At 46.5% G+C, this 23,906-nt stretch overlaps 2 protein-coding genes across 2 annotated transcripts; both read right to left on the bottom strand.

The window, feature by feature from the left end:
- Positions 1-8,066: 8,066 nt before the first annotated feature.
- UCRPA7_5331 (putative exopolygalacturonase protein) lies at positions 8,067-9,093 on the bottom strand (the record flags this gene model as incomplete). Its single annotated transcript, XM_007917878.1, has 6 exons — positions 8,067-8,186; positions 8,247-8,489; positions 8,547-8,653; positions 8,750-8,846; positions 8,903-8,965; positions 9,076-9,093. The coding sequence occupies 6 exons, from the start codon at positions 9,091-9,093 to the stop codon at positions 8,067-8,069; spliced, it is 648 nt and encodes a 215-aa protein (XP_007916069.1).
- Positions 9,094-19,524: 10,431 nt separating this feature from the next.
- On the bottom strand, positions 19,525-20,061 carry UCRPA7_5330 (putative zinc-binding dehydrogenase protein; the record flags this gene model as incomplete). The annotated part of the gene is made up of 1 exon (XM_007917877.1): positions 19,525-20,061. One exon carries the CDS (start codon positions 20,059-20,061, stop codon positions 19,525-19,527), a length of 537 nt encoding a protein of 178 aa, XP_007916068.1.
- Positions 20,062-23,906: the final 3,845 nt, after the last annotated feature.

Raw genomic sequence — 23,906 nt, 5'->3', positions numbered from 1 at the left:
GGCAGGGGTAAGACCATGCTCCCCCAACTCAATGGAGGTCAAAATAAAGATCGACAGCTTCGATCCAAACTCCTCCTTGCCCTTCACAACCTTCAACGCACCGATATAGATCCACTTATAGTCGCACAGACATACAATAATCGCTTTTGTCCCCAACGCGGCTGCCAGTAGAGCTCCTACTGACTATTCTTGATTTTCTCGATGACGATATGATTACGATATTATGTCTCCGCCTGGCTTCGAGGAGATTCTGGGATCTTTTGAACACCATCTACCCCAGGGCGCTAAGATTTTCCATCCCTCATCCTTCAACTGAGCAGTTCAGTCGGCTCCTAAGGCAAGAGTGACGTTGCAAAAAGTGTAGGCATTGGAACGATACCCATGAGCTGGACTTCTGTATATTTCGGGACAAGATCCACGACTCCCATCCTCGTAGCATTAAACTCCACTGCAATGCATGTGACAGTCTACACAGCATTTGCCAATATGACTCCGCAAACCAGAGAGAATCAAAACGAGAGCGACGCTGCCTAGGCGTACAGACAATAATAAGACGAAGTGATACCCACAGCCAGCTATTATGCTGAGTTTCGGAGTGAGTGGCTGATTATTTGCAGCACTCAAATGGTGCACTCTAAAAGTTTCGACCATACTCCGTGGTCAATCGAGTCTGAAAGAAGTCAGCCTGAGGCCGGTATGGGAAAATGCAGGCTTCGAGGTCAATCCCCAAATTCTGCAATTCTATCCAGGACTCTGCGTCCCACTTCTGCTTTGCCTCAAAAAATCTGACTGTGTCCTCATCGCAGCAGAGCATCTGGAGAAATCTTGAGGTGTCAAGGCTGGCGGGGCGCTGGACAAGTACTTGAACAAGTTCTTTAAAGTGTTGATTCTCAGTCTTTCCAATACGCTCGGCGAAAGGATTTCGCTTGGCGTAAAGAATCAACTTCTTGCAGACACGAGGCCAATGCTTGAGCAAGTCCTCGTTGAGACTCGACTCCATTGACCGAAATTCAATAGTTCCTCTGGGCTCAGAAAGACTCAAGAAATTATAGGCCAGCCGCTCGAGCTGTCCTGGGGCTGGACGAAGCATTTGGATGAGGTCGAACAGGTTATCGGCTTTCCACAGCGCGGCAATTCTCATGGCCGTATCTGGTTTCTGGTCAAGTGTATCCTTAAGCCAATTCTTGTAAAACCCGTCATCCGGGTCATTTTGTTTGGGGACAAAGTCAACAAGCATAGAGTGCTTTGTTAGTGCCTGACAATACTCATTTAAGCCATTTCCTTCTCGGCGAGCGGGATGATAGAGAGGTTCTAGTAGGTCATCTGCAAGCCAAAGAATCGTAGCTAGCCGCTTGATGGCGAAGAGATTCTCTGGTAATTTATTCTCTAGACCCACATGGACATGTAGTCCACATGTTGAGTTAATTCGGACACGGATTTCATATCGAATAAAGCGAGCAATCTGACCAATGATAAACTCCGAGTGTGTAATATCATTCCAATCATGAGAGGTGAAAACTCGAGATGCAATTTCGACAGATACCCAGCCCGCATAGCCATCCTTACCTCTAAAGCCCTGTTCGTTAACACTGCAATCTTCTTTGAGATTCCATTTCTTGTTTTCTGAGTCTTTTGAACCGGGATATCCCATTATCATGATATCGGATGCCTGGTGTCCCTTTTCTCCGTAGACAAGCTCGATCTGACGGCGTATGGTTTTCAAGACCGCTTCAGATGGGCCACGACCGAAACTCTCTTCCTTATTAATTTGAATTACATTTTGGTCCTGGTTTGGATGTGGGTCTTGGCCACCCTTAATTATGTAAGGGACGTTGAACTCCAATTCAATTCCGAATGTGAGTTTAGGATTTGACCTGACAACATTTGCTGGTTGGATAGTGTAGATGGATTTGGTATCGGACGAGTCATCGCTCCAATCAAACGAGAAAGTCATTTTGAGATCTATGGTCGCGCTTTACTTATAGGGCCAGTGTCTATAATAAAAATAGAACTAGACTCAACTTTAGAAGCTGTACTTACATGATGTCGGAGTTTCTCACATAGAAAGAAGCGCATCTCTTATATTCTTGTTCAACATGCCGTAGAGTCACCACGGACGTCATCTTGATCTACTATGACCGTCGTCAAATCATACATAGCCTTTAACAACTCACATTTGAATACGTCAAGGACTGGTGAAGTGGCATGATCCATCCCTGTTAGTAACACCCAAATTTTGTTTGCACTCATTCAGTGATCAATTTAGATAGAAGAAGGATGTTGCGCTGTCACTTTGTTGTTCGAAGTTCTGGTCTTATCGAAGAAATTATTGACTACATAGCTTAGAGCAAACGCCAGCCACATCACCAAGCGCAACGATGATTCAGACACTCAAATAAGACAACAATTCCAAAGAGTCACGGGAATAGATATCCAGAGCATGTTATATATCATCCTGTGAAGCAATTTCGTGTACCAGCTTCTAGCAAGAAATGATAAGCTGCAGGATATCCCTTGGTCCGATATCGAGGAAGTGTTCATAGGGAGCCACCAAGCCCATCTTACTGCGAATAGAACGTCATCTACGAGTGATGAGGTTGGCCCTCAGCGCTGCTATTATCGGTAGGCTAGGGCAATGACACACGGGAGTACATACGCTGGCCACCCTTTGCATCCGCAATCGAACTCTAACTCAAACCCCAGCTCCACAAAATGATTGCCTAATATTGATTTGAGTATATCTAATTGCAGCGTCTTAAGAAGTCTGCAATCTTAGCATCGTAGAAGCCAAGGCGTTTCCGCAAGAGGCAGTGTCTGTGTTTGGCTTGCAGATGCTATATTACTTATTCGATATGAATTCTAATTTTGACGGCCATCTCTTGACTTACGTATTTTGTCAAGTTACCTATTATTCTAGTAGCTTGAAAAAAAAAAGGGGGCAATATTGAAAACTAGTAAAAATGATGGTTGAGAAGAGGATAGGGTAATGCGATGCCTTCGGGATATTATTGGTCGGTTGCTGGCGAGTACAAATACGTGGCTTCCAATAATATGACATATGCGTGTCTCTCCCAAAAGAAAGTAATCAGGCTGCAGATTTGACGAGATCATCTTTACGAATGCTTTTCCATCCTAGACCCCAGCAGGCAAAGAAGCTACACACTGCTGATGCAGCAGTGTAATAGAACACACCATTAACCGCGGATGAGTAAGCTCGTAGTACTCCCGCTAGTTTGTCAGAAGAGACAACGGTTCGAATTGCCGTCGCGCCAGCAGCAATTACAGCCGACTTGTCAACCCCAGGCGCATACTCTGGAACTTTGTTCTTCAATGTATTGCTAAAAATCGTTTGCGCGATGCTCAGAGATATCGCGCCACCGAACGTATGACCAACAATGAGAAACGCAGTGGCAATAGCGATCTGTGAGCGTGGCAGGAGAGCTTGAATAGCTATGATTGGCTGTTGAATGATTAACTGTGAGCTGAGGACGATGATGATTTTCTTCAAGCATGTATATCACCTGATGGTACAAGTGTATGGATAGGAGATGAGAAGTTACAGACCATCTGCATGATGAAACCACGACCTGCTCCAAGGATAACTTGATATCCAATCCACTGACCCGTTGACGTGTGAGGAGTGTAGGTAGAAATCAAACCGCTTCCAATGGCTGTCAGAACTGCACCAGCGACACTAAATGGAAGATAGTAGCCAAGTCTCTGTACTACGAATCTATTAATATTTCTTATCGGAATAGAAGTATGTGCAAGAGCAACATGTAGTGCATGCACTTACACATAGTCCCAGACAAGACGACAAATATAACCTGGCTGATAATTGTTGGAAGTAAATACACCCCACTCAGACTCGGAGACGCTTCTTTGACAGCTTGGAAGTAGATTGGAAGATAGTACGAAGCGCAGAATGAAGTAGAGACTGAAAAGAACATGACTAAAGAGCCACTCCAGAGGAAGCGTTGCTTGACTAACTGCAACGGAATCATCGCATTCTGGCCTTTTCTGTATTCCACGAACACGAAGACGAGGAAAGTTGCCGCGGAGCCACAGAATAAACCAATCACTTGTGAGCTTTTCCAAGAGTGCTGGTTGCCGCCAAATTGAAGAGCCAGAAGGAGTTGAATTGCTGCCCCCGCAAAGAAAACGAAGCCGACGACATCCAATTTCTGTCGTAGAGTCCGAAAGGCTGTGAGTCCCGTAGAGACTGGCCTGTTTTCGGGGACATGACAGAGGAGGAACAACAAAACTGCAACACCACCTATGGGAAGGTTTATATAGAAGCCTGGTGTAAGCACAATCAGCCAGAAGTTAGATTCAAGGTACTGCCGATCACCAATTGCTGAACAGACTTGGATTTTGGCAAAGGGCGTATGAACTCACACCATCGCCAGGTTGTATACTCTGTAAGAACACCTCCGATGACTGGTCCAAGAACCAAGCCAATCTGCGATACTATGAGCTGTTTAGAATATGCACATCATCATTTCCAACTCAGAAGGAAGTGTATGGGTCTTTACCTCCCATTCCAAATCCCATCAACGCTGACGAAACGCTTAGCCCCAGTCACAGGTATTGGGGTCATTTACGTACCAGCTCTCTTCTCCATTGGAACACAACCTGACATGATTATGAACATTCCATTTTGTAGTCCTGAGCCTCCGAGTCCTTGAACCGCACGACCAACAATAAGCATATTCGAGGAGTTAGCGAGGCCACAAAGTAAGGATCCGAGCTCGAAAACGGCAATAAAGGCAATGAAGGTCCACTACCAATAGAAGGCTTTGTGAGTGACTTTTTTTTATCGAATATGATTGCTGTGATACCTACCTTTGAGTTCAGATGTGTGTAGAATGTTCCCGCTAAAGGCTGGAAAGACGCGCTAAGAATTCCATTAGCACAGCTACTACGCTCATGCAACAAAGTTTGCAGCCGTACTTTGCAAGTTGATATGCCGCGCCGTACCAACTAACATCTAAAAGGGAATGGAATTCGCTGGTCAAGTGAGGTATTGCCTAGTGTGGTGAGTTGCAATTCGCGAACATGTGAGCAGGCAGTCACAACGCGCTTACCGTGGATACAATCGAAGAATCAAGCAACATAAGAAACCCAACTGTAGTCGTAGATACCACAAGGCTTATTAATCTGAAGCCTGTCAAGTATTCCGGTTCCCGTTTGATGGTTTCGTCCTTCGGTTTCTCCGTTGGGGAGATTTCAGTCGACCGACCGTCCTGATAGCTCTCCATATCGGTAGCTACGTCATGATTTTGGGCCATTTTTGTTCTTCCACTAAGTATCCGAATATATTAGATAGTTTTGCGTTGATAGTTGTTACAATGTTCTCCTTAAATTGAAAAGTCCGTTACGGATGTTATATATGAAATTCATATACGGCGTTTGGACCGGAGATTGACGATTGACCGACCTCCGGTCCCACAATGATATCCCCATCTTAGATTTTGATTTCTTCTAATCACTAAAACTTAATGGCTATCTACTCTCGCATCCATGAATTTAAGTTCATTGTAGCCAATCTATAGGAGCCAACAGATCGGTCAACCATATTTCTTCGGACGATGCCGCCGTAAGGTCCTCGAGCTGCATAGGCGACAGATCTTGTCCATTCCATGAAGTCTCGTGGCCTATCACTTGAGCGGCGAGTTTAGGCTCCCAATGACACTTGGCTGAGTCGATGACAGTCGATAACTTGATGAGAACATCTTCCGGACCATCACATATGATGCCCGCAATAACAGCGGCGTCCTTGAAGGTCTGGGCGATTTGCTGACAGATCCCAATTAGGTCAACCTTTTTAATGATTGCAGCATTATCCCAAGCTGGATCGTTGATTGACATGAGCTTGTATAGACAGTACAAACAGTGGGTCACCTGTAGTAGCATTGGAGTGGTGAAGCCAGTATAATGGCTTGGACTCAAGGTCAAGAAAACCTCGAAATAGGATTCGAGCGCGCTTAAGCAAATATATCGGCTTTCTAGTAGATCAAAATTTTGACGGTGAGCGAGAGTCTCGTTACTTGGTAGAGAGAAGTCGTAGATCGCCAGCTCTGTTGAATGGATATAACACAAAAGCAGTCCTAGGTACTGACATCAGTGACTTCTGGCGGATTACATAAACCTTTCACATGATATGAGATTGAACTTGCTCTTACCATTGCCACTTAAATTCGGTGGAATTAGTTGCCTTGTACTTTTAAGTTCTGTTCGTAATATCCTTGCGTACGAAGTCGGTGGTGCAACCCGTTCCATTGCGGCCGCCTGTAAACCCGCCTCCTGCCACGGAGACGATCGGACTTTCTCCACGATCAGTTGGACCCTGACTAGTGCCACAAGAGTCTTGTCGCCGGCATAAGTCTCAGATTCCTCCAGCTCGCCCAGACACTCAGTCATGTGCGAAGTCCAAGAAAGAGTGTCAATTCTCTTGAGATAACTCGACAGGCTAATGGATTGTCAGCCATGAATCAGTCACTGTACTTATGTTTCATACACAGAACTCATGAAAAAGCATGCGAGAACAGCACGCCGCTCCTCTATAGTTCTCTTATGGGGAACCCAACATCTATGGAACCTGTACTTTGACCTTTCATCCGGCCTATCTGGCGGCGCTTTATTGAGGCCGAGGTCAAACACCACGGAAATTGCGAGTTGCGTGAATAAGGTAAGAAACGGGCGGCGATTGACCTGTAGATTTCCCCTGTTGCGTTCAAGTTGTAAGAGACTTCGCCCATTGGATCGCGAGGTACAGGACCTACCATGCAAGGCAGACAAGTAGTCCGTGTAGTTGGTCTAGATTCCTCTCTAAATCTGCAACCATGCTCTTGCCCAGTATATTACGTATTTGAGAGTACAACTCACTTTGCTTTGATGTAGACTTCTCAGATACAGCAACTATGCAAAGCCAGAGAAATGGCCTGCCTGAAGAGAGATCGGTAACAGATGTTTGATCAGGAATGTGAATGAAAGGGAACTGTGGTAGTTTCAGGTCACAGAAGTCTCTGAAAATCTCATCTGGGTGGTCCGCGCCACATTCCAAGGAAGACGCCACCATCACTGTATCTCCAGGTTGCCGGCAGTCGCTTTTGGTATATTGTTCATCCCTTGTGGACAAGATGTCACCCTCGGCGACGTCGACAGGCTGACTGCGGCTAGATGTAAGTAATGATACCAATCCATCGATTTTCGCTTCCAATTGGTTTCTTGAGGTAGCCCCCTTTTTTGAAGTGCGTGTCCGCTGCATGGTCAGAGGGAGACAATCTTTACCGAGGCGACGACACCTGAAGTCGGTTAGCTTGAATATGGACCTATGCAAGACAGCCCTGGGACGACCTTTCGCATGCGCCACCTGCGTTCGGAATGACGCATCTGCATTTCAGTCGGGAACAATTCGCACACGCCGTTCCGTAGGCGGCATGTCCGGAGTTGCGCTTCATAATACCCTGTGATTCGACAATGATCAGGAGAGCACAAAAGAAAAAAACTCTTCAGAACCATGAACTGACAAAGGTTCGGGGCAGGAGATGGGAGGTCTGGCGCTTTTGAACACCGGTTCGTCCGGAGATCGGTCCCCAAGCATGGCGGGCGACACTAACTTATTTGAACGGGCACGGCATTGGCGACCCTCCGATCACCGGCTCAGCCGGAGAGTTGGGATCAACCTTGAGCCACATCGGCGTGACTAAAGTATAAGCATAGGTAGAGGCGAAGTGAGTGACAATTCAATCCGTGATAGAAAAAAGAATTGAGTTGGTATATTGCGATTGAATGAAGCATCCGAGCGTCTGCGAGTCTAAAGTTTGAAGATGTTTATTTGAGCTTTGTATTTACATTCGACCTCACCCATTCGTAGTATCTCTATCATCGTCTTCACTTGTCACACAGGTTATATCCAGAGATCCATCGTCAAGGTTTCTGCATTCGTACACTGGTGGCTCTCCACTTGGTACAGTGACAGTGATATTTTCGGCTACTATGTTGCTGCATCGCTAAATTCATCCCGCGCATGTCAGACCAGTTTTCCAAATAGCGAACATTAGTTATGTAATTTGACTCACGTCTGATGCACTGCAAACCAAGCTTCCAGCTCGCGGATCGTTCTTAGAAGATGTAACACCATACATGTTCTTGATCGTGATATCCTCAAGAGTTAAGTTTGCCTGAAATGAAGAAGTCGTCAATGTATCATTCCGAGAGGCTTTCAGACCGACGAAACTTACCGGATACTCCCTACAAAGTGTCTGGTTGCTCTGACCATAGCACTGCGTGATTGTGATGGCATTGTCGTTGTTGATATTGTGAAAGTTATCGTAAGTCACATTTCGCACGTGGCCAAGCCCACCACCACCATTGAGCAGCGTCTGAAAGGCAGTCTCAATGCCAGGCCAGACCTTGATGCGGGCGCCGTCACTTGCATTTGTCATCGAGATATTGTATATGTACAGATTTTCGACAATATCGGTCTAAAAATGGATCAATGGCTGGTGCTTGATAGCGATAGGGATTGTTGGTGTACGTACCTCGCCTTTATATTGGCCCAACGAACCAACACTGATTCCATGAGAACCGGTACAGTCAAGATTTTGAACCACGACATTGGTACTGTTGGGCTTAAAAGAGACGCAGTCTATTGGGCATGATATCAGTACTCTCATACATCAAAGCAAAGAGATAGAAGAGCTGGAATTGAAAATTGAAGGCGTATGAGACTCGTTCGGCTCACCATCAGTGTTTACTATGACCGAGTCCTGAATCACAACGCGATCCGAACGATACGTATCCCATCCGTCCGAGTTGGCCACCTTGATATCATTGATGCTCTAGAATCCATCAGACATATAGCTCTCCGCAGACAGAGTATGAATTAGTTGCATACTGCAGCTTTCAGCTCCATGTTGCTAACAAGTATATCGGAGCTGTTGGCAATGATATTGAACCACTAGCATGAATCAATTATTTATACGTCCCATATATGGAGATAGGTGCCGTGAGATTGGTCGGTTTCCGAATCTATTTATTTCAGGAATCTCAGTGTTAGGGACAACTCACGTGAGGGGGATTGCGCATGCGAAGATTTGACATAGTTGCCCCTTTCATTCCATCAAAGGCAAATAACATGGGTCGCAAAAACCGTAACAATTCATCATCAGCTTCAGTGCTAACTTTCTCCGCAGATCTTGATCTTACCGTCTTATTGGCTCTGCCTTCCTCCCAGAACAGCTGCCCGTGGCCATCTATAAGAGATTTCCCATTACTTAGATCGCCATAAATATTAACATCCTCGCCTCCCCACTTCCAGTACACGGACTGATTTTGAAAGGCGTATTTAAAGCTATGCTCGGCCCAATAGTAGACATCGTCATCGTTAAAGTGAATTTCTCCTGTGACGACCACGTCGATATGTTTCAAGAAAGTCAAATCCAGAGGCGAGCTAATTAGGTATGATTTGTCAAGCACAACTGTGCCGCCATCGTTACACCTTTGAAATGCCTTCAGAATGCGCGGCGCATCGTCACGCTTATGCGAGCAGTCAGGCTTAACGAAACAATATCGACCTTCATCGCGGGGCGGCGAGCATGGCAGGTCCTTCCCTGAATTGTAAGGGCTAGGCTCGAGATACGGACGTTTGGGGATATCTGGATCAGGAGTCGCGGTTGTTGACGAGAGAATGCCAGCGGCAACCGCCAAGCATGTTAGTCCTCTAAAGTGCATGATGGACAAATGTCACGGGCTTGTGTATGCAGATTCAGGCCCATTGGAAACAATGCAGCTGTCGATGCTGCTTATTTGAATAAGAATGTCTCATTAAAACAGTTATTTGCATCGGCACAACAACTCGACGAAGTCATGGGACACACTTCTGCTATTGTTGAGCTGTATGGCATTGTAATAGGTGGAATATTTGCGGGTACAAGAACTTGTCCAAGAATCGGTACAGGTCTTCGCGGCTGGGCAGCACTAATAAGCGACGTCAAACCTCTTTCAGCTATGAGAATGAAAATCTTTCTGGTATGTTCGGCTTCCCATATATTGAGTCTGGGGTAATCAAACAGCCAAGACTTGAAACTCCACCTGGGCAAGCTTAGCCTGCACTGAACGTGCGGGGAAGCCAACAGATTACCTAGAACGGCGGTGGATGATTATTTACTTCGAGAAAATGGTAGTGACAGGTTTACGCTGTTTCTTGGGGGCTCTAGATGATGATACGTATAATCTCGGTAGCATTGACCGACGTGACTTGTAGAGGTGATTCCCGGTGAAAAGAGTCAAAAAGAATGCTAGTCTTGGGCAAGCTTGCATAAGCCGGAAGAAATCAGCCTTGATAAAGGCCACTGAGTACGGTGATAAATCGTCCAAATTTCCCCATGAACGACGATATCTTGATGTTGGGGTGGATGCTAATACGCTGGTAGTTAGCTCGAGTGCTAAATGGTCAATGCTCTAGCTGTGGGCAACTTCCTCGCCCGGGCCGCCTACTCACTACCATGCTAGCAAGGCTTGAGACTTAGTGGCCAACGATGCTTTCCCATCGAGGTTCGTTCCCAATTACATCTTCTGTTATTCGTCTCTCACGAGCGAATTCTCTGCATTTCGAGTGTTCTATGAGCAAGTCTTCTTTGCAGCCCGTCAGCCATCATGTTAACTAAGTGCTTAGCCTCAGGATCCAGGAAGGATTCAACGGCCCGAAATTTTTACCGTGATTGCTTATCGTGGGCAGCAGCCATTCTTGGCTTGCGAACCTTGTTTCCGCACCCACAACAGTGATCGATCAAAGAGCTCAAATTTATCAAACAATGCAGCCTAAGATGTATACGAAAGCAATGGTCCCCTCTCGCAAACACGGTCCGCCGAGCGTGATCAATGCGGGCCTTGTGCGAACGGGCACTCTATCCATGGCGCGAGCCTACGATATACTCGATATTCGCGCCCACCATGGCTTCAATTTGCCCGAGATTCCTGATCACGGTGGTTGGGTCCAATGGGCTTTGTTGGAAAAGGCCGCCGAGAGCACCTGGCCGGAAGCGCCAGGAGCCCGTAAGCAGGTGCCACGGTTTACTAGGAATGACTGGGACAAGCTATTCGGCGAGTACGATGCCATTACGGACGTCGGATCATTCTTCGCCGACCAGTTGATTCAGGCGTACCCAGATGCGAAGGTTGTAATCGTGCAACGGGACTTCGATCAATGGTGGTCAAGCTTCAAAGGAGGAATAGTCGATGGGTTGTTCCATCCTGTGGGACAAGTATTATTTGCACCATTCTTAGCTCTGACTGGTTTGAGAGGCTCCAAGGCGATGCAGAAGATGATACTTGGGACATTCCATGCGCGGAACGCTGCGGAGATTGAGGCGCACGCCAGGGAAACGTATGATGCATACTACGAGAGGATCAGAACATTGGTGCCGTCGGAAAGGAGACTAGAGTTCCAATTAGGAGATGGCTGGGGTCCGTTATGTGACTTCCTTGGGAAAGATGTGCCTGACGTGCCGTTTCCCAGGGTTAATGACAAAGCTGAGCAACGGGCGAGGCAGATAGAAGAGGTGAAGGACATTGTCTGGACCGCTTATCGTGTCGCTCAGCCTTGGATCTTGGGGGCTGTAGGCGTGCTAGCTCTGGCCGTCTGGCTTCGGCTTATCAGGGCTTGATGTATTTCGGATGAATCGTAGCGTCTATTATGCGTGTTTATATAAGGGTATACCAAGGGAAAGGTCGGGTGTCAGACGCGTAGTTTCAACGGGCACAGAAAGCTTTCTATGCTTTTTCTCTTTAAAAATCGACGGAATCAGCTGCAGACTTATTGGCGAAGAAGACTCAAGTCGCTTAGAGTCCATTGATGCAATGATAATAATTCTTCAGTAACAATAATACGTAATGAACACGACGACCTCAGGTGATAGCATTCTAGTTTAAGCTGCTTTCTGATGAGTACCCAGTAACATACATTTCCTTCGACTGAACGCTCATCCTACCCTTGTAAGGATCGCGAGTGAATAGAATTATCCGTCGCCGCATTGGCAGCCTTAGCGTTCCAGCTTTCTGGTACAACCCTACAAGTGATAACTCAGGCATGAAACTTGACCAGTGTTGGACCATCATAACGGGATCTCGCAAGCAGGATCCAGTTGATGGTGGCCACCAATAAAGCACCTCCTACCACTACACAAGCATAATCTGTCGAGTGGAATACTTGTTAGCGAATGGGTGAGACTGTTAGGATAAGTCACTCACTCATTGTATTACTATCTGGGTTAGTCGCCGCAGGAAACTGAAAGAACGTCGTTGTTATAACGGTAAAGGCAACTGTAACAATGTTGCAAAACCATCCCAGCCATTGGGGCAGCCGGAACGACCTGGTGAGTGGTAGTACTGATTCCGAACGTCTGCGGTACAAGAGAAGCGCAGCTGGCACAGCCATGGTGATTTGCTGTAAGATAACCGCAACTCCGACAATGGAGTTGAAAGCTGATGCCGATTGTCAGTCTGATGTTCACACGAATCGACACAAGAAAGCCGCCACATATAATCCAACAAATCAAGGAAAGGTCTCACCTAAAGCCGAAAATAAGTAAAGAATCCCAATCAAGAAAATAACCGTGAAGTTCATCAGCAGCCCCCAGACAGGGACATTGAGTCCTGCATGTACTTGAGAGAGATAACGGCTGAAGAGAAAGGCACCGTCTCGGCCCAGGCTCAAGGTCATCATGGATGCAACTTGACAGCATGCAATACTCCCTATTGGTAGAAGTATAATGGTAACAACGGTGAACACGACCGGCACAGTAAGTGTTGATGTTGCCTGATGCCAGATCTCGAAAAGGGGAAACCCGGATGGTGTGGCCATTACACTATCGAAATCAGAGACACAATAGAGAACAGAGAGGACAAACGCCAGTGAGGTAACAAAAGAAATGACCAACGCAGTAATCACAGTTCTTGGGACTACTCGCGATGCGTTGTTCACTTCTTCCACGAGGTGAACAGCCCCATCAACAGGGCAGAATGCAACAACAGGGGCTGCTAGCGCTATGAGGAATTGCACTCCAGGTGCCCAGCCTGAAAAGTCGGAGTAGCTTGTCCATAATGTCTTGCTATCTTGTTTCGTCTTCTGCATGGTCAAGCTTGTGATCATGAACACCAAGAAGGCTGCTAAGCTTAGAATAACTAGAAGGAAGCAGTTGTCAGTGGCAGAACGTTTGATGAGAGAAATGATGGCAAGATGACTGACAGCCAAATGTATAAAAAGGAGAGATAATCTTCTTTCCAAACAGGTTGAAGAGAAGACTTAAGACATTGACGGCTTCATATAGAATGAAGCTTTGCCATGGCTTTGGCTCAAAGTCCGCGTGAGAATTGAATATCAAGGCGAATACACACAATGATATGGCTCCCATACTGGATGCAGACATCGCCAGCCATGAGAACCAGCTGATGAAGCCACAATAATAGCTCTTATCGGCCCAGGTCAGTTATTGCAGGTGTCAAATGCGGAACATAGCTTTTGATCTTACAGCGATGTTTTTGATGCTGTTCGGAGCCAGGATCGAAGTCCAATGGTACTGGCCGCCAGTGGTTGGGTATGCCGAGATGAGTTCCGCCAGAGTCAGGCCAATGCAAGCATAGATCAACGTGACAACAATCACACCCCAGATCGTGACCATGGGGCCATAGGCAAGTGAGATTGTGAGAGTGGCCGCCACGACAAGCCAGCTGTTGCTGACATTGAAACCAGCGGCCAGAATTCCTATCCACCCCAAATCCTTTTTCACTACACTATCGCTAGCATGGTGGACAAATTGGTGATTGTCACCTTCTCGTATGGAGTGGCCGTTACTGATGGAGCTACGATTTTCTGACAAGCAGGTAAGCTGAGTTGATGGATGGACTAGAAGCCTGGTCAAATTGACCCAGGATATGACATTGGGATAGGAGTTTACATACGAATGTTCGAATCGATCCCCATATCTTTGTCCTCAAATTTCGACTTCGTGTTGCCGCTTTCAACTGCAGCCATTCTGTTGTCAGATATGAAAGTTCAAGAATCAGCAGTATCTAAAATAGGGTGCAGAGTAACCTCCCTGACAGAGCATTGGTCCTCATGTTGACCGGCTACTCACAGCTCTCTGACTGCGATGATTTATGGTCAAAGGAACGCGGGCAGTTGATCTGAGTCCAGGCACTGTGGCGCTAATTGATAACGACTCGGCGCCAGTGGAGAACCCACCCCGGCCCACACGGATCCAGGAATCCACCGTGCCGGACAGCATATTCTACGGCGTATCTCGAGTCATGACCCGATTTGTTATCGTTAATTTTATCGTTCTGTATCAAACAGCTTAATTGATCTCCTAACTCTTTGATAACCCCCGTGAAAGCAAAACGACCTGGAGGAGTTAACATTGTCGCGGGAGAGGACCGATATAGCTGTTCTCGAATTTTCCTGAACCCACCTCGTGCTGCAGGCAGGTCTCTTGCACGTGTGAGTGCCGTCTACGACGAAGTGTTACGAAATTATTTGAATTGTAAAGCATGAAAATGACAACTGTGTGGGGACGATTTCGTGTGCAAGTCTAGAAAGAGAGATCGGTGGCCAGAAGACACGGCGATATGAAACAAGATTGTATATTTAGTCTATGTATGAATACAAGAACTTGTATAGCTTTTGGATGCGAGCTGACTTCAATCGAAGTGTGCATAGCGCCTTATGAATGCTTCTTATCGATGAAGTATTCCTCGTAGGATGATTTGTATCCCAAAACCCATCTTCCCCACCAAGAAATGACGACCATGAAGAGTCTGCTGGCCACAATCCCCAGCCATTTTGTTGGCATTGTCAATCCGAGTGGAGTGTCAGAGCTATCAAGGAAAACTAGCAATTGAATGAGACTTGGCTGTTGCCCTGCCTTTCTGCAGTCGTCCAAATAGCCGAAGAAGTTGCGGAAAAAGCGCTGCTCGTTATCATACTCCTCGGGAGTCAGATTGACGTCTAAGACCAAGGGTTCAGTGGTAGAGGCATTGTTGATAGTGTGGTATATCTTTTTCGGGATTACTGCTGTCTTCGGCGTTTCTGGACTCGTAGACGAGAGTGTTATCCATGGCTCTTTTTCTGAATCTTTGAACAAATGACACGTTCCGGACACAATGCGGAAATGTTCAGCTTGCTTTATATGATAGTGGAAAGGAGGCACCATGATTGACGGGCTGTCTGGGTTGAAAGGAGGATGAACATTCCTCAGCAGGTAATCCGAGCCAGCCTCCCTGAATTCTAATGATGATGCTCCATCTTCGTATATTATCGGATTGCTTTCAGCTCGATAAGTCCTTGGAGGAAGAGGCGCTCGCAGGAATGAGAACATTCTGATAGTTTCTAATAACGTGAATAGGCAGCACGGATATCAATGATAGAGGACGTGCCTGAACATGATACCATTTGAACAGGTCCAGCACTAGGACGCTACCGTTCAAATTGGGATCCTTGTGAGTCGGATAGCCATCACACCGATATGTGATCCTACCGGTGACAAGGACGACTGCTACATCTAAAAGCGAATCTAACTAAAACCTCATTAAAGTGGGGCGGATTCCGGGGCCCGGATTTCCTAGCGCCGGACACAGGCACCCAGCGAGATACGGAATAGCCTTGCGACATTAGAGCTTGAGGGTGTCTATCAACCCCAAGGTAGAGATAATGTGTGTGCACACACTTCACTGCGCTATATTGTGCAACAAAATGGTTCCAGAAGTCTCGTTCACCAGGACTTTTGGTCCCTGAGAGTAAGAAATTGGGTTAGCCAGCATGGGATCTTTTTGTTCCAGCGTCGCTCACCTAGGGTCAATTGTTTGTGGATGACATCACCGATCAGATAAACATCCACGAAATCGTTCAAGTCGTTGTTTTGACTGTTCTCTAGAGAAGTGAGATGACTAGGGTCAAGGACCCCGAAAGCAGCACGCACTGCTTTTTGTATCCTGAGCTTTGCTTCGATAACGCCCGCCAATGCGTGCGTTGGTTTTGAAGACCAGGCGAACCAATCCATTGTATCTTTTACCAATATCGATAGCTGCCCAGAGTTCTGTCTTCTTTCACGACGCCTCCATCTCAATTTCGCGGATGGTGATTTTTCCGATCCAATCAGTAACGATTTCAAAGTACCCTATCCAAGCTACTAGCAGCGTAGGTATGCTAGCGTAGAGATAAGGTGTGGGTCAGATAAGGAAAGCGCTCCAAGACCCCAACTTGACGTAAAATATCATCGAGACCGGGACATTGAGCCGTAAACTTTGATCTCGAAACATTGGCTTCCTTGACCAGGTCAGGCGTTGATGCTCACATGCCGTGCCACAATGGATTTTATCCAGCCACCTAGAATGTTGCCTGCTGTAAGTGACAACTTGGATCGATGTTCCCAGAGTGCTCAAAAACCTGAGCTAATTTCGACGTTCGTCATGACTAGTGCGACTTATGCTACGTGAAGAAAGCGAGTTTCTTTATCTCCCGAACATGTTGTGATTTGATCTGTTCTCGGCTAACTAATGCTGATGTTCAGACGCGGTGCGATAGAAGGAACCCTTGTAGTGGTTGCGCCACGGCTAATGTTGCCTGCCTCCGACACCGACCTAGACAGGTGTCTCAAAATCGAAATGGGTAAGAAAAGATATTTGCACACGATTTCAGACTCGACCAACACTTTCTAGAAACGACCGGCTTGATGCGGTGCTAGAACGTATGTCACGACTAGAAGAGACGCTTCGGCGTCCAACATCGAGTCCTCGAGCTGAATCCCCCAGGCAGCGGCGCTCAAGGGCCAATTCCTTGTCTGACGCTACTACTCAGTACTCCTCTACAGCACAAGAGAGAACGTTGGGGTTAGGTTCTGAAGCTGAACAGCCGTCAAACATTCAGCAGACTCGTAAGCGAGGAGTCGAGTCATTAGTTGAGAGTCATAACGATGGTGAACGGCATAAAAGGCCTTCGAACAGGGCCAACGAGGAGGGCCATAGTCCTCAAGATAAGGCTTTAGGATCTCTTGATTTGCAACGCTACCTGCGACTTGGGTCTCAAAAGAACCAGCGAATTGATGTCGAACGCCAAAGGGTTCTGGAATCAGCCATAACGTTGGCCAAACACGTCGCCATGACTGAATCCCCTGTTGAGCGGGAACGGCCGCATAAACCAAATTTCTACGAGAGCTCAATGTATCCAACTTCAGAGTTTCTCTACCTTTTGATGAGAGGTAGGTAACATAAAAATGCTTTGTCGCCTGCGGACAACTGACGCACGTATCAGAAAGTTCGAATAGCATTTCAGCAGCCTACTGCTTAACCCACTTCTCAAGCATACCTCTTTGCTTATTGGAACACATGGGGTTTGCCCTTATAGACTGTACTATTCACGGGCAGCGTCGGCTTCACTATCTCATTTGTGTCAATCATATCGCCTATGGTTTTCTAGGTGCACTTGACTCTACCCAGAGCCCATCAATGCGTCGACAGCTCCAGGCTTCGCGCCAAAGATACCGCGAAAACATTGTGAGCGCGTTAAATTGCCTTGAAACTGAGGTGCGAGCTGAGGTATCTTTGTTCTATGCGTTTCAGTCCAGCGTAAGACTTGTGAAAATGACCGGCAGATTACACACTCACTGCTAACATAGATTTTGGTTTAGGCTATGCTGATGCAAGATTTGGGCAACATGAGAAGCTGCTGGAAGATGAATTCGTTAGCATGTCGCGTTGCAGCGTCTTTGAAGGAAATGTCCATGGCTGATTTGGGGCTTACATCATCCGACGAAATAAGCGGATTGCGACTTGCATATATCAAATCGTACATCTTCGATACAGCTCTGTCAGCCAACATGTATCAACCAGCGTGTCTTACGACAATGGATATCGACCCATCAGTTCTGAATATAAAAGAACCAGGGCATGCAATGCTTAGTATCTTACTCTCATTTGCCGCTGTTCAGGAAGTTATAATCCAAGAAACGCGCAATTGTGTGTCACCTCATCAGATGTATCAAATGGACACGGCACGAGTAGGCAATCTAAGGCATGAGATGAAACAAATTCGTAGTCGGCTTAATGATGTGAGTGTTGCTCAGCTTCAGACGATGATTCTTGCTAACAGCATTAAGTCTCGAACTAGATCCGATTCGTCCAGTGATGAGTTCTTGCGATTCGAATGGCTGACAATCGACTTCATGTTCTTTTCCATGATGACAACCATCACAAGACTAAGCACAGCTACTGACGACGCAGAAGCACATTTCCAATGTCTTGAGAATGCCCGCAAATGTCTATTCACCCTGAGATCACTCCTAGACGCCATGTCGCGTGTCTCCAATCCGGATAGGTATCTCAGCTCGTTAGCTTGGTGAGTAAAACCCGTTATGATCGGATTGAAGTACACTTGACTAAATTAGGTCATTGATAGGGTAATTCCTCTTTTCCCTTTGCGACCGCTATATTTTGTCTTCAGTAACATTATCGAGACGTCCAACGCACTCGACCTCAAAATCTTGCAGGATGTGGCTCAGGGGTTGGAGGCCGCAGCCCAGTCTCATCATTCTATCGGGGAAGTTCGAAATCTTTGCAAAGCTATGATCGATCTATATACCGATTTCGCCGAGAAAATTATGTATTCCTCTGAATATCACCAACCTGAACCTAATGTTTCATCAAGTCTGAATCGGGGTCAGTCATCAAGCCACGCACAAAATAATTACCGATCCGATGAAGCAATATCAAGCAATTCAATAGCGCAGGGATCTTCTCAGGCCGCAATCAACGATCAAGTTTACCGTAATGGCTTAGAAGTCTTATCGGAAGCTGCTCGAGATACTATGCTTTGCACAGACTCATCGATGGAAGGCACCTTTTTTGACCAGCAAGTAGATTGGCAACTATTCTGCTCGCAGCCGCCTTTGGACTATTTCTAGACCATCATCTGTCTTGATTCAACAAGGTGTATATTCAAAGACCTGGCTATTGCCATTGTATGGCTATATCTTATGCCACCAAGGAGTGAGATGGACGACGGGAATATTTCATAGAGTACCAAAGCTCAGAATAGACTTGCCGACATTTTTGCCTTCGAGCAAATCAACCAGCCCTTGAGGTGCGTTATCTATCCCTTTTGTTTCGCTCATAATCACGCTAAAACTTCCATCAGATATCCACCGACCAACATTCTCCTGGAGCTTGGGGTGATAGGCTGCCATATTACTGTCGAAAACGCTCAGTCCCCGCCATGTCAATCGTTTCCCAATAACCTCTCCTGTATTGCGAATACCATATTGTTCTTTTGGTGGAATATTGTATTGTGATGCATAGCCACATGCAACTACAGGGTGCAAGACTGTGTCAGCGATCAGAGAAGAGACTGATTTTGGGAAATGTCTCACCAATTCTACCCCAGTCCTTCAATGAATAAATTGCTGCTTCGAGCTGTTCCCCTCCTACGTTGTCATAGTAAACTGTACAAGGCATCAGATAATCTGGAATTTAATTTCTGTGTGTCTCCGACTTACTGTCAATACCGTCAGGCGCAAGTCGCTTGAGCTGGCTGCGTATATCACCTTTGCGATAATTGAAGCCTCCGTCAAATTTGAAAACCTTGGTCAAAATTTGCAACTTCTCATCACTTCCAACACTGCCAATGACTTTGAGTCCTTCGCGCTTTGCAAGCTGTCCAACAAGTTGTCCAACTGCACCACTTGCTGCTGATATGAAAATTGTTTCGCCGCTTTTAGGCTGTCCAATCTCGTACAGGGCAGAATAAGCTGTCAATCCTGGCATACCCAGAGCTCCTAGGAAGAGCTTAAGATCCAGCTTGTACGGATTCTCGACCTTCGAAAAGTGAGTCGCAGGACCAGCTTCGATTGTCACGTACTCCTGAATAGGTGCCATGCCAATGACGTTGTCGCCTGCCTTAAAGTTGGCCACATCAGATCGTATGATTCTCAGAATTACAGCATTCGGGATGATACTCCCAACTGTCAATGGTTCGAACCCGTCCCTCGCATTCTCTGGAGCCACCATTCGGTGGCGGAGGTATGGATCAAATGATGCGTAGAGAACTTGGCCAGTGAAGCCACCAGTGGGAGGTGTTGCCCCAATATCAAAATTACTTGACGTGAGTCGTAGGTGTTCTCCCGCTACGGGAGCGAAAGAAGGGACCTTGGCAAACACAAGAGCTTTATTCTGCACCATTGCGTGATAGGTATTTTGAAGACACTCGATATAAGATTGTTGTTCATGAGGCCTTGAACAATACGTTCTGCATCGTCAACAAATAGTGTGAAGCTTGTCACTTACATCACTTCTAGCGGCTGTGTGCGGAGCCTCTCGGAGAATAGGAAATCGTTCCCGGACTCTCAACCCTCCGGCGGCAGGCTAATTTTCAAGAGCATGGTCAACCATGGGGGACTCTCCGAAGTCCGTACACGTGTAGTAATCTTCAACAGGTCTCTAATCAGGATAGCAGATAATTTCCATGAATTGGCAATCCTCAATTTAAGACGATAGGCGAAGTTTAGTGGTCGACTAAACAATATACTTTTTTTTTACCTAATGTTACTGGCTATATCAGCGTGATAGCTAATGATCCTTTTTCTTATTATACATTCCCAAGAGCCACCCGATACCTTGAAGCGTGTCTTCTGGGTATTTCTTGGAAACGGGATGCCTAGGGTAATTGGGGACGAACATGTGAGGGAGGCCTGAATAGACATCTATCTTCGTAGGAATTCCATGCTCTTCACGAAGTATTCGTTCATAGATCAAACCTTCGTCACGGAGCACGTCCAAACCACAAATTTGGAAGTAAGTTGGTGGCAACCCACGATGACCGCTGGGCCAATTAAGAGGACTCCATATGTACGACTTGAAATCATTCGGCGCGTATGCTTCAGTATACATATCCATAAATGCCTTGTTGAGAACAGGTGCAAGAGCGTTTTGTTCCCTGCTGCGATACAGAGGTTTATACCTGTCTGGCACTGCTTCTGGTGCTAAAAGCAAGGGTACATTCAAGTATAAGCCAGTGAGAGGTGGGCTGAGGGATGCATCTCGCGCAAGATGCGACAAAACAGCAGCAATATTGCCGCCAGCGGATGTTCCACCTAGAATAAAGGCCTTAGCTAGGTCGGCTCCCAAGCTACTCGCATTTTTTGAGATCTGCGATTTCGTCAATACCACGTTCATGAGACGGTGTACAGCAACACACCCATTGCAATGCGTCCCAGCAATCATCCGTGGCGGACGGAAATTGATGCTCGGGCGCCAGCCTATAGCTAAGGCTGAGAGCAACGCAATTATACGCCTGGACTGCCCTTATACAGTTTGGACCTTCCATCTCAGGAGATCCAAAACAGAATCCACCGCCATGTACAAGTACAAGCAACGGCTTGCTCTCAATTGCTTGTTTCGACGTCGAATGCCCCGCAGGTTTGTAAAGTAACGCTCGCATGGTGTTTCCATCTCGCCGTGGAATCCAAATTTCTTCTCTCAATACGGTCCCATCGGTCGCAGCCAGTGTCCGATCGGCTGCCGCTTTATACAGAGGAATCCATGAATTGCGCGTAGCTACAATGTTGGCAATGCTGGTATCTTTGGCAAAGAGTGGGTTCGGGTCATTTTGGATTAACTTCCTAGGCATTTAGCCCATCGACAGCTCGTTTCTGCCTCTAGATTTGTATCTGTACTCACCTTTTCAAGGTCAGGATCGATGATCCCAAACTCGGTCCATGTAGCTGGGTCGATCACAGAAGCATTCATGTCTGTGATTTCAATTGAATGTCCCGTGATGAGAGATGTTCAAGGTATAATCTTAACACTTTTCACAAGGAAATCTGGATGTGATTGCGAATGACACCCCAGGAGTCTCATGTAGTACCTTCGACTTGGGTTACATATATTAACAAGTTAGTTCTCAGTTAGCGGTGGGGTGGGTCACGGAAGCCGACCCATGGTCGGAGTCCGTTCCGGAAACACTTGTGGCTTACCCACTAACCAGGTTCACGAAGCCGTTGGGGTACCTACCCGCCTTCTTTTTGATATTAGTGAGTACGGAGCTTTTGGGGGTCTTCCATAGCACTAGACTAAAGGATACGGGAAGACTTAGCAGGGCAGGTAGCAAAAGTGCGTAATATCGCGCTTGAGCTGCAGTAGAGGTTACGATTATATTGTCAAGTCGGTATTTTGCCTTTTTATCATCCCTGTTTACTTTATCATTTTTGGAGTAGGCATCATCATGGAGAAACAAGGAGGTGCAAATGTTCCCCCTCCTTTACACCATCACTCAATCGGGAAGATTCAAGGTCGATATGGGAAAGGGGTGGTCCAATACTTGGGGATGAAATATGCAACGGTGAACGATCGATTTGCAGAAGCAACGATTATAGAATACAGTGGCAACGAGAATATTGTTGCAACTAAGCATGGGTAGCACATCACTCACAATGGTCTCAGAGTGGTCACTAACGTCGCTGTTTAGTCCGCCAGTCATTTCTCCTTCCAATTCCGCCGACATGGAAATGAGCTTCATTCAGCAGCATCTTCCCAAATTCGATACTCCTCCTATGTCGGACCTTGATGGTTTGAATCTGAACGTTACAGTCCCACTGTCGGGTGGGAGCAACATGCCGGTTCTGATCTACATTCATGGGGGTGGCTTCATTTTCGGCTCCAATTCGTATCCTCATTATGACCAAAGCAAAGTCGTCGAGCTCTCGGCCATGATGAATCAACGCATAGTTGCGGTGAATATAAAGTAAGTCAGCTGGGGTATGCGTGAACCTGGATAGCCTGTTTCTGACACTCCAAGTTACCGACTCGGGATCACTGGATTCATGACCTCAACTGAGCTTCGTGAAGCAGGGTATGTCTCTAACAGAGGCCTTCTCGATCAAATAGCTGCCCTGAAATGGGTCCAAAAGTATATATCGGGGTTTGGTGGAGATCCTAGCAAAATTACAGTCGTCGGACAAAGTGCAGGCGCAGGTAAATACCCAGCCATAGATTCAAAGTGAATAATGCTAACTTCAGTCGGGGACAAGCTTCAATCAACTTCCTCATGCACTCAAATGACCCTTTGTTCCAGCAGGCCATCCTTCTTGGCGGTTCATCTTTGATGATGCGACCAGCAAGTACCTCGAGCGCAGAGGAAACATACCAAGCAATTATCAGACACCTTGGTTTGGAGAATATGACAGTAGAGGCTCGCTTGAGGGCGTTGCTTACCATGCCAGTTGAGGCCTTTGTTTCTACGATCACGCCAACCATGGCCTCACTTGGGCCAGTCGTCGACAATGGTTTGATCCCAGCTATGCAAACCTTCGCTGATCTCGATAATGATGCAGTTGATTTGCCCGGAAAGCAATGGTGTCAGCGTGTTTTTGCAATCGAAAGCCAATTTGATGTCAGTCATGCATGATAACCAATTGACAATGTATCTAATCATATTCTAGGGATCTATATTTGCTTTGGTCAATCTTAACGCTCGAGAATCAGGCATTACACAACTCTTCAAAAACTTCACGATATCTAGCCTCGGACACAACGCCGGTGATCAATTCCTAGAGTATTACAAAATCAAGCCTGACGCTTCAGATGCCGAGACATTAGCTGCAGTCATCAACTATATCACGGACATCAGTTTCTTTGCTCCTGCAGTGAAATTAAGCCAACTCTGGCCTGGGAAGTATCACGTTGGTCTTTTCAACGAAAAAAACCCCTGGGATGGAATATACAAAGGTCGCGCGAGCCATCTCTTAGACACGGCATATTTGTGGGGTAATTATAACCCCAAATACACGCGGGAGAACTGGGCAGTTGGTAGAGCTATGGCTGAGGATGTCATCTCTTTCATTTCTGAGAGAGATAAT

The sequence above is a fragment of the Phaeoacremonium minimum genome, assembly GCF_000392275.1.
Source record: "Phaeoacremonium minimum UCRPA7 unplaced genomic scaffold PA7_03_scaffold_410, whole genome shotgun sequence".
Taxonomy (NCBI): Eukaryota; Fungi; Ascomycota; class Sordariomycetes; order Togniniales; family Togniniaceae; genus Phaeoacremonium; species Phaeoacremonium minimum.
This window is presented reverse-complemented; position numbering and strand designations above follow the sequence as displayed.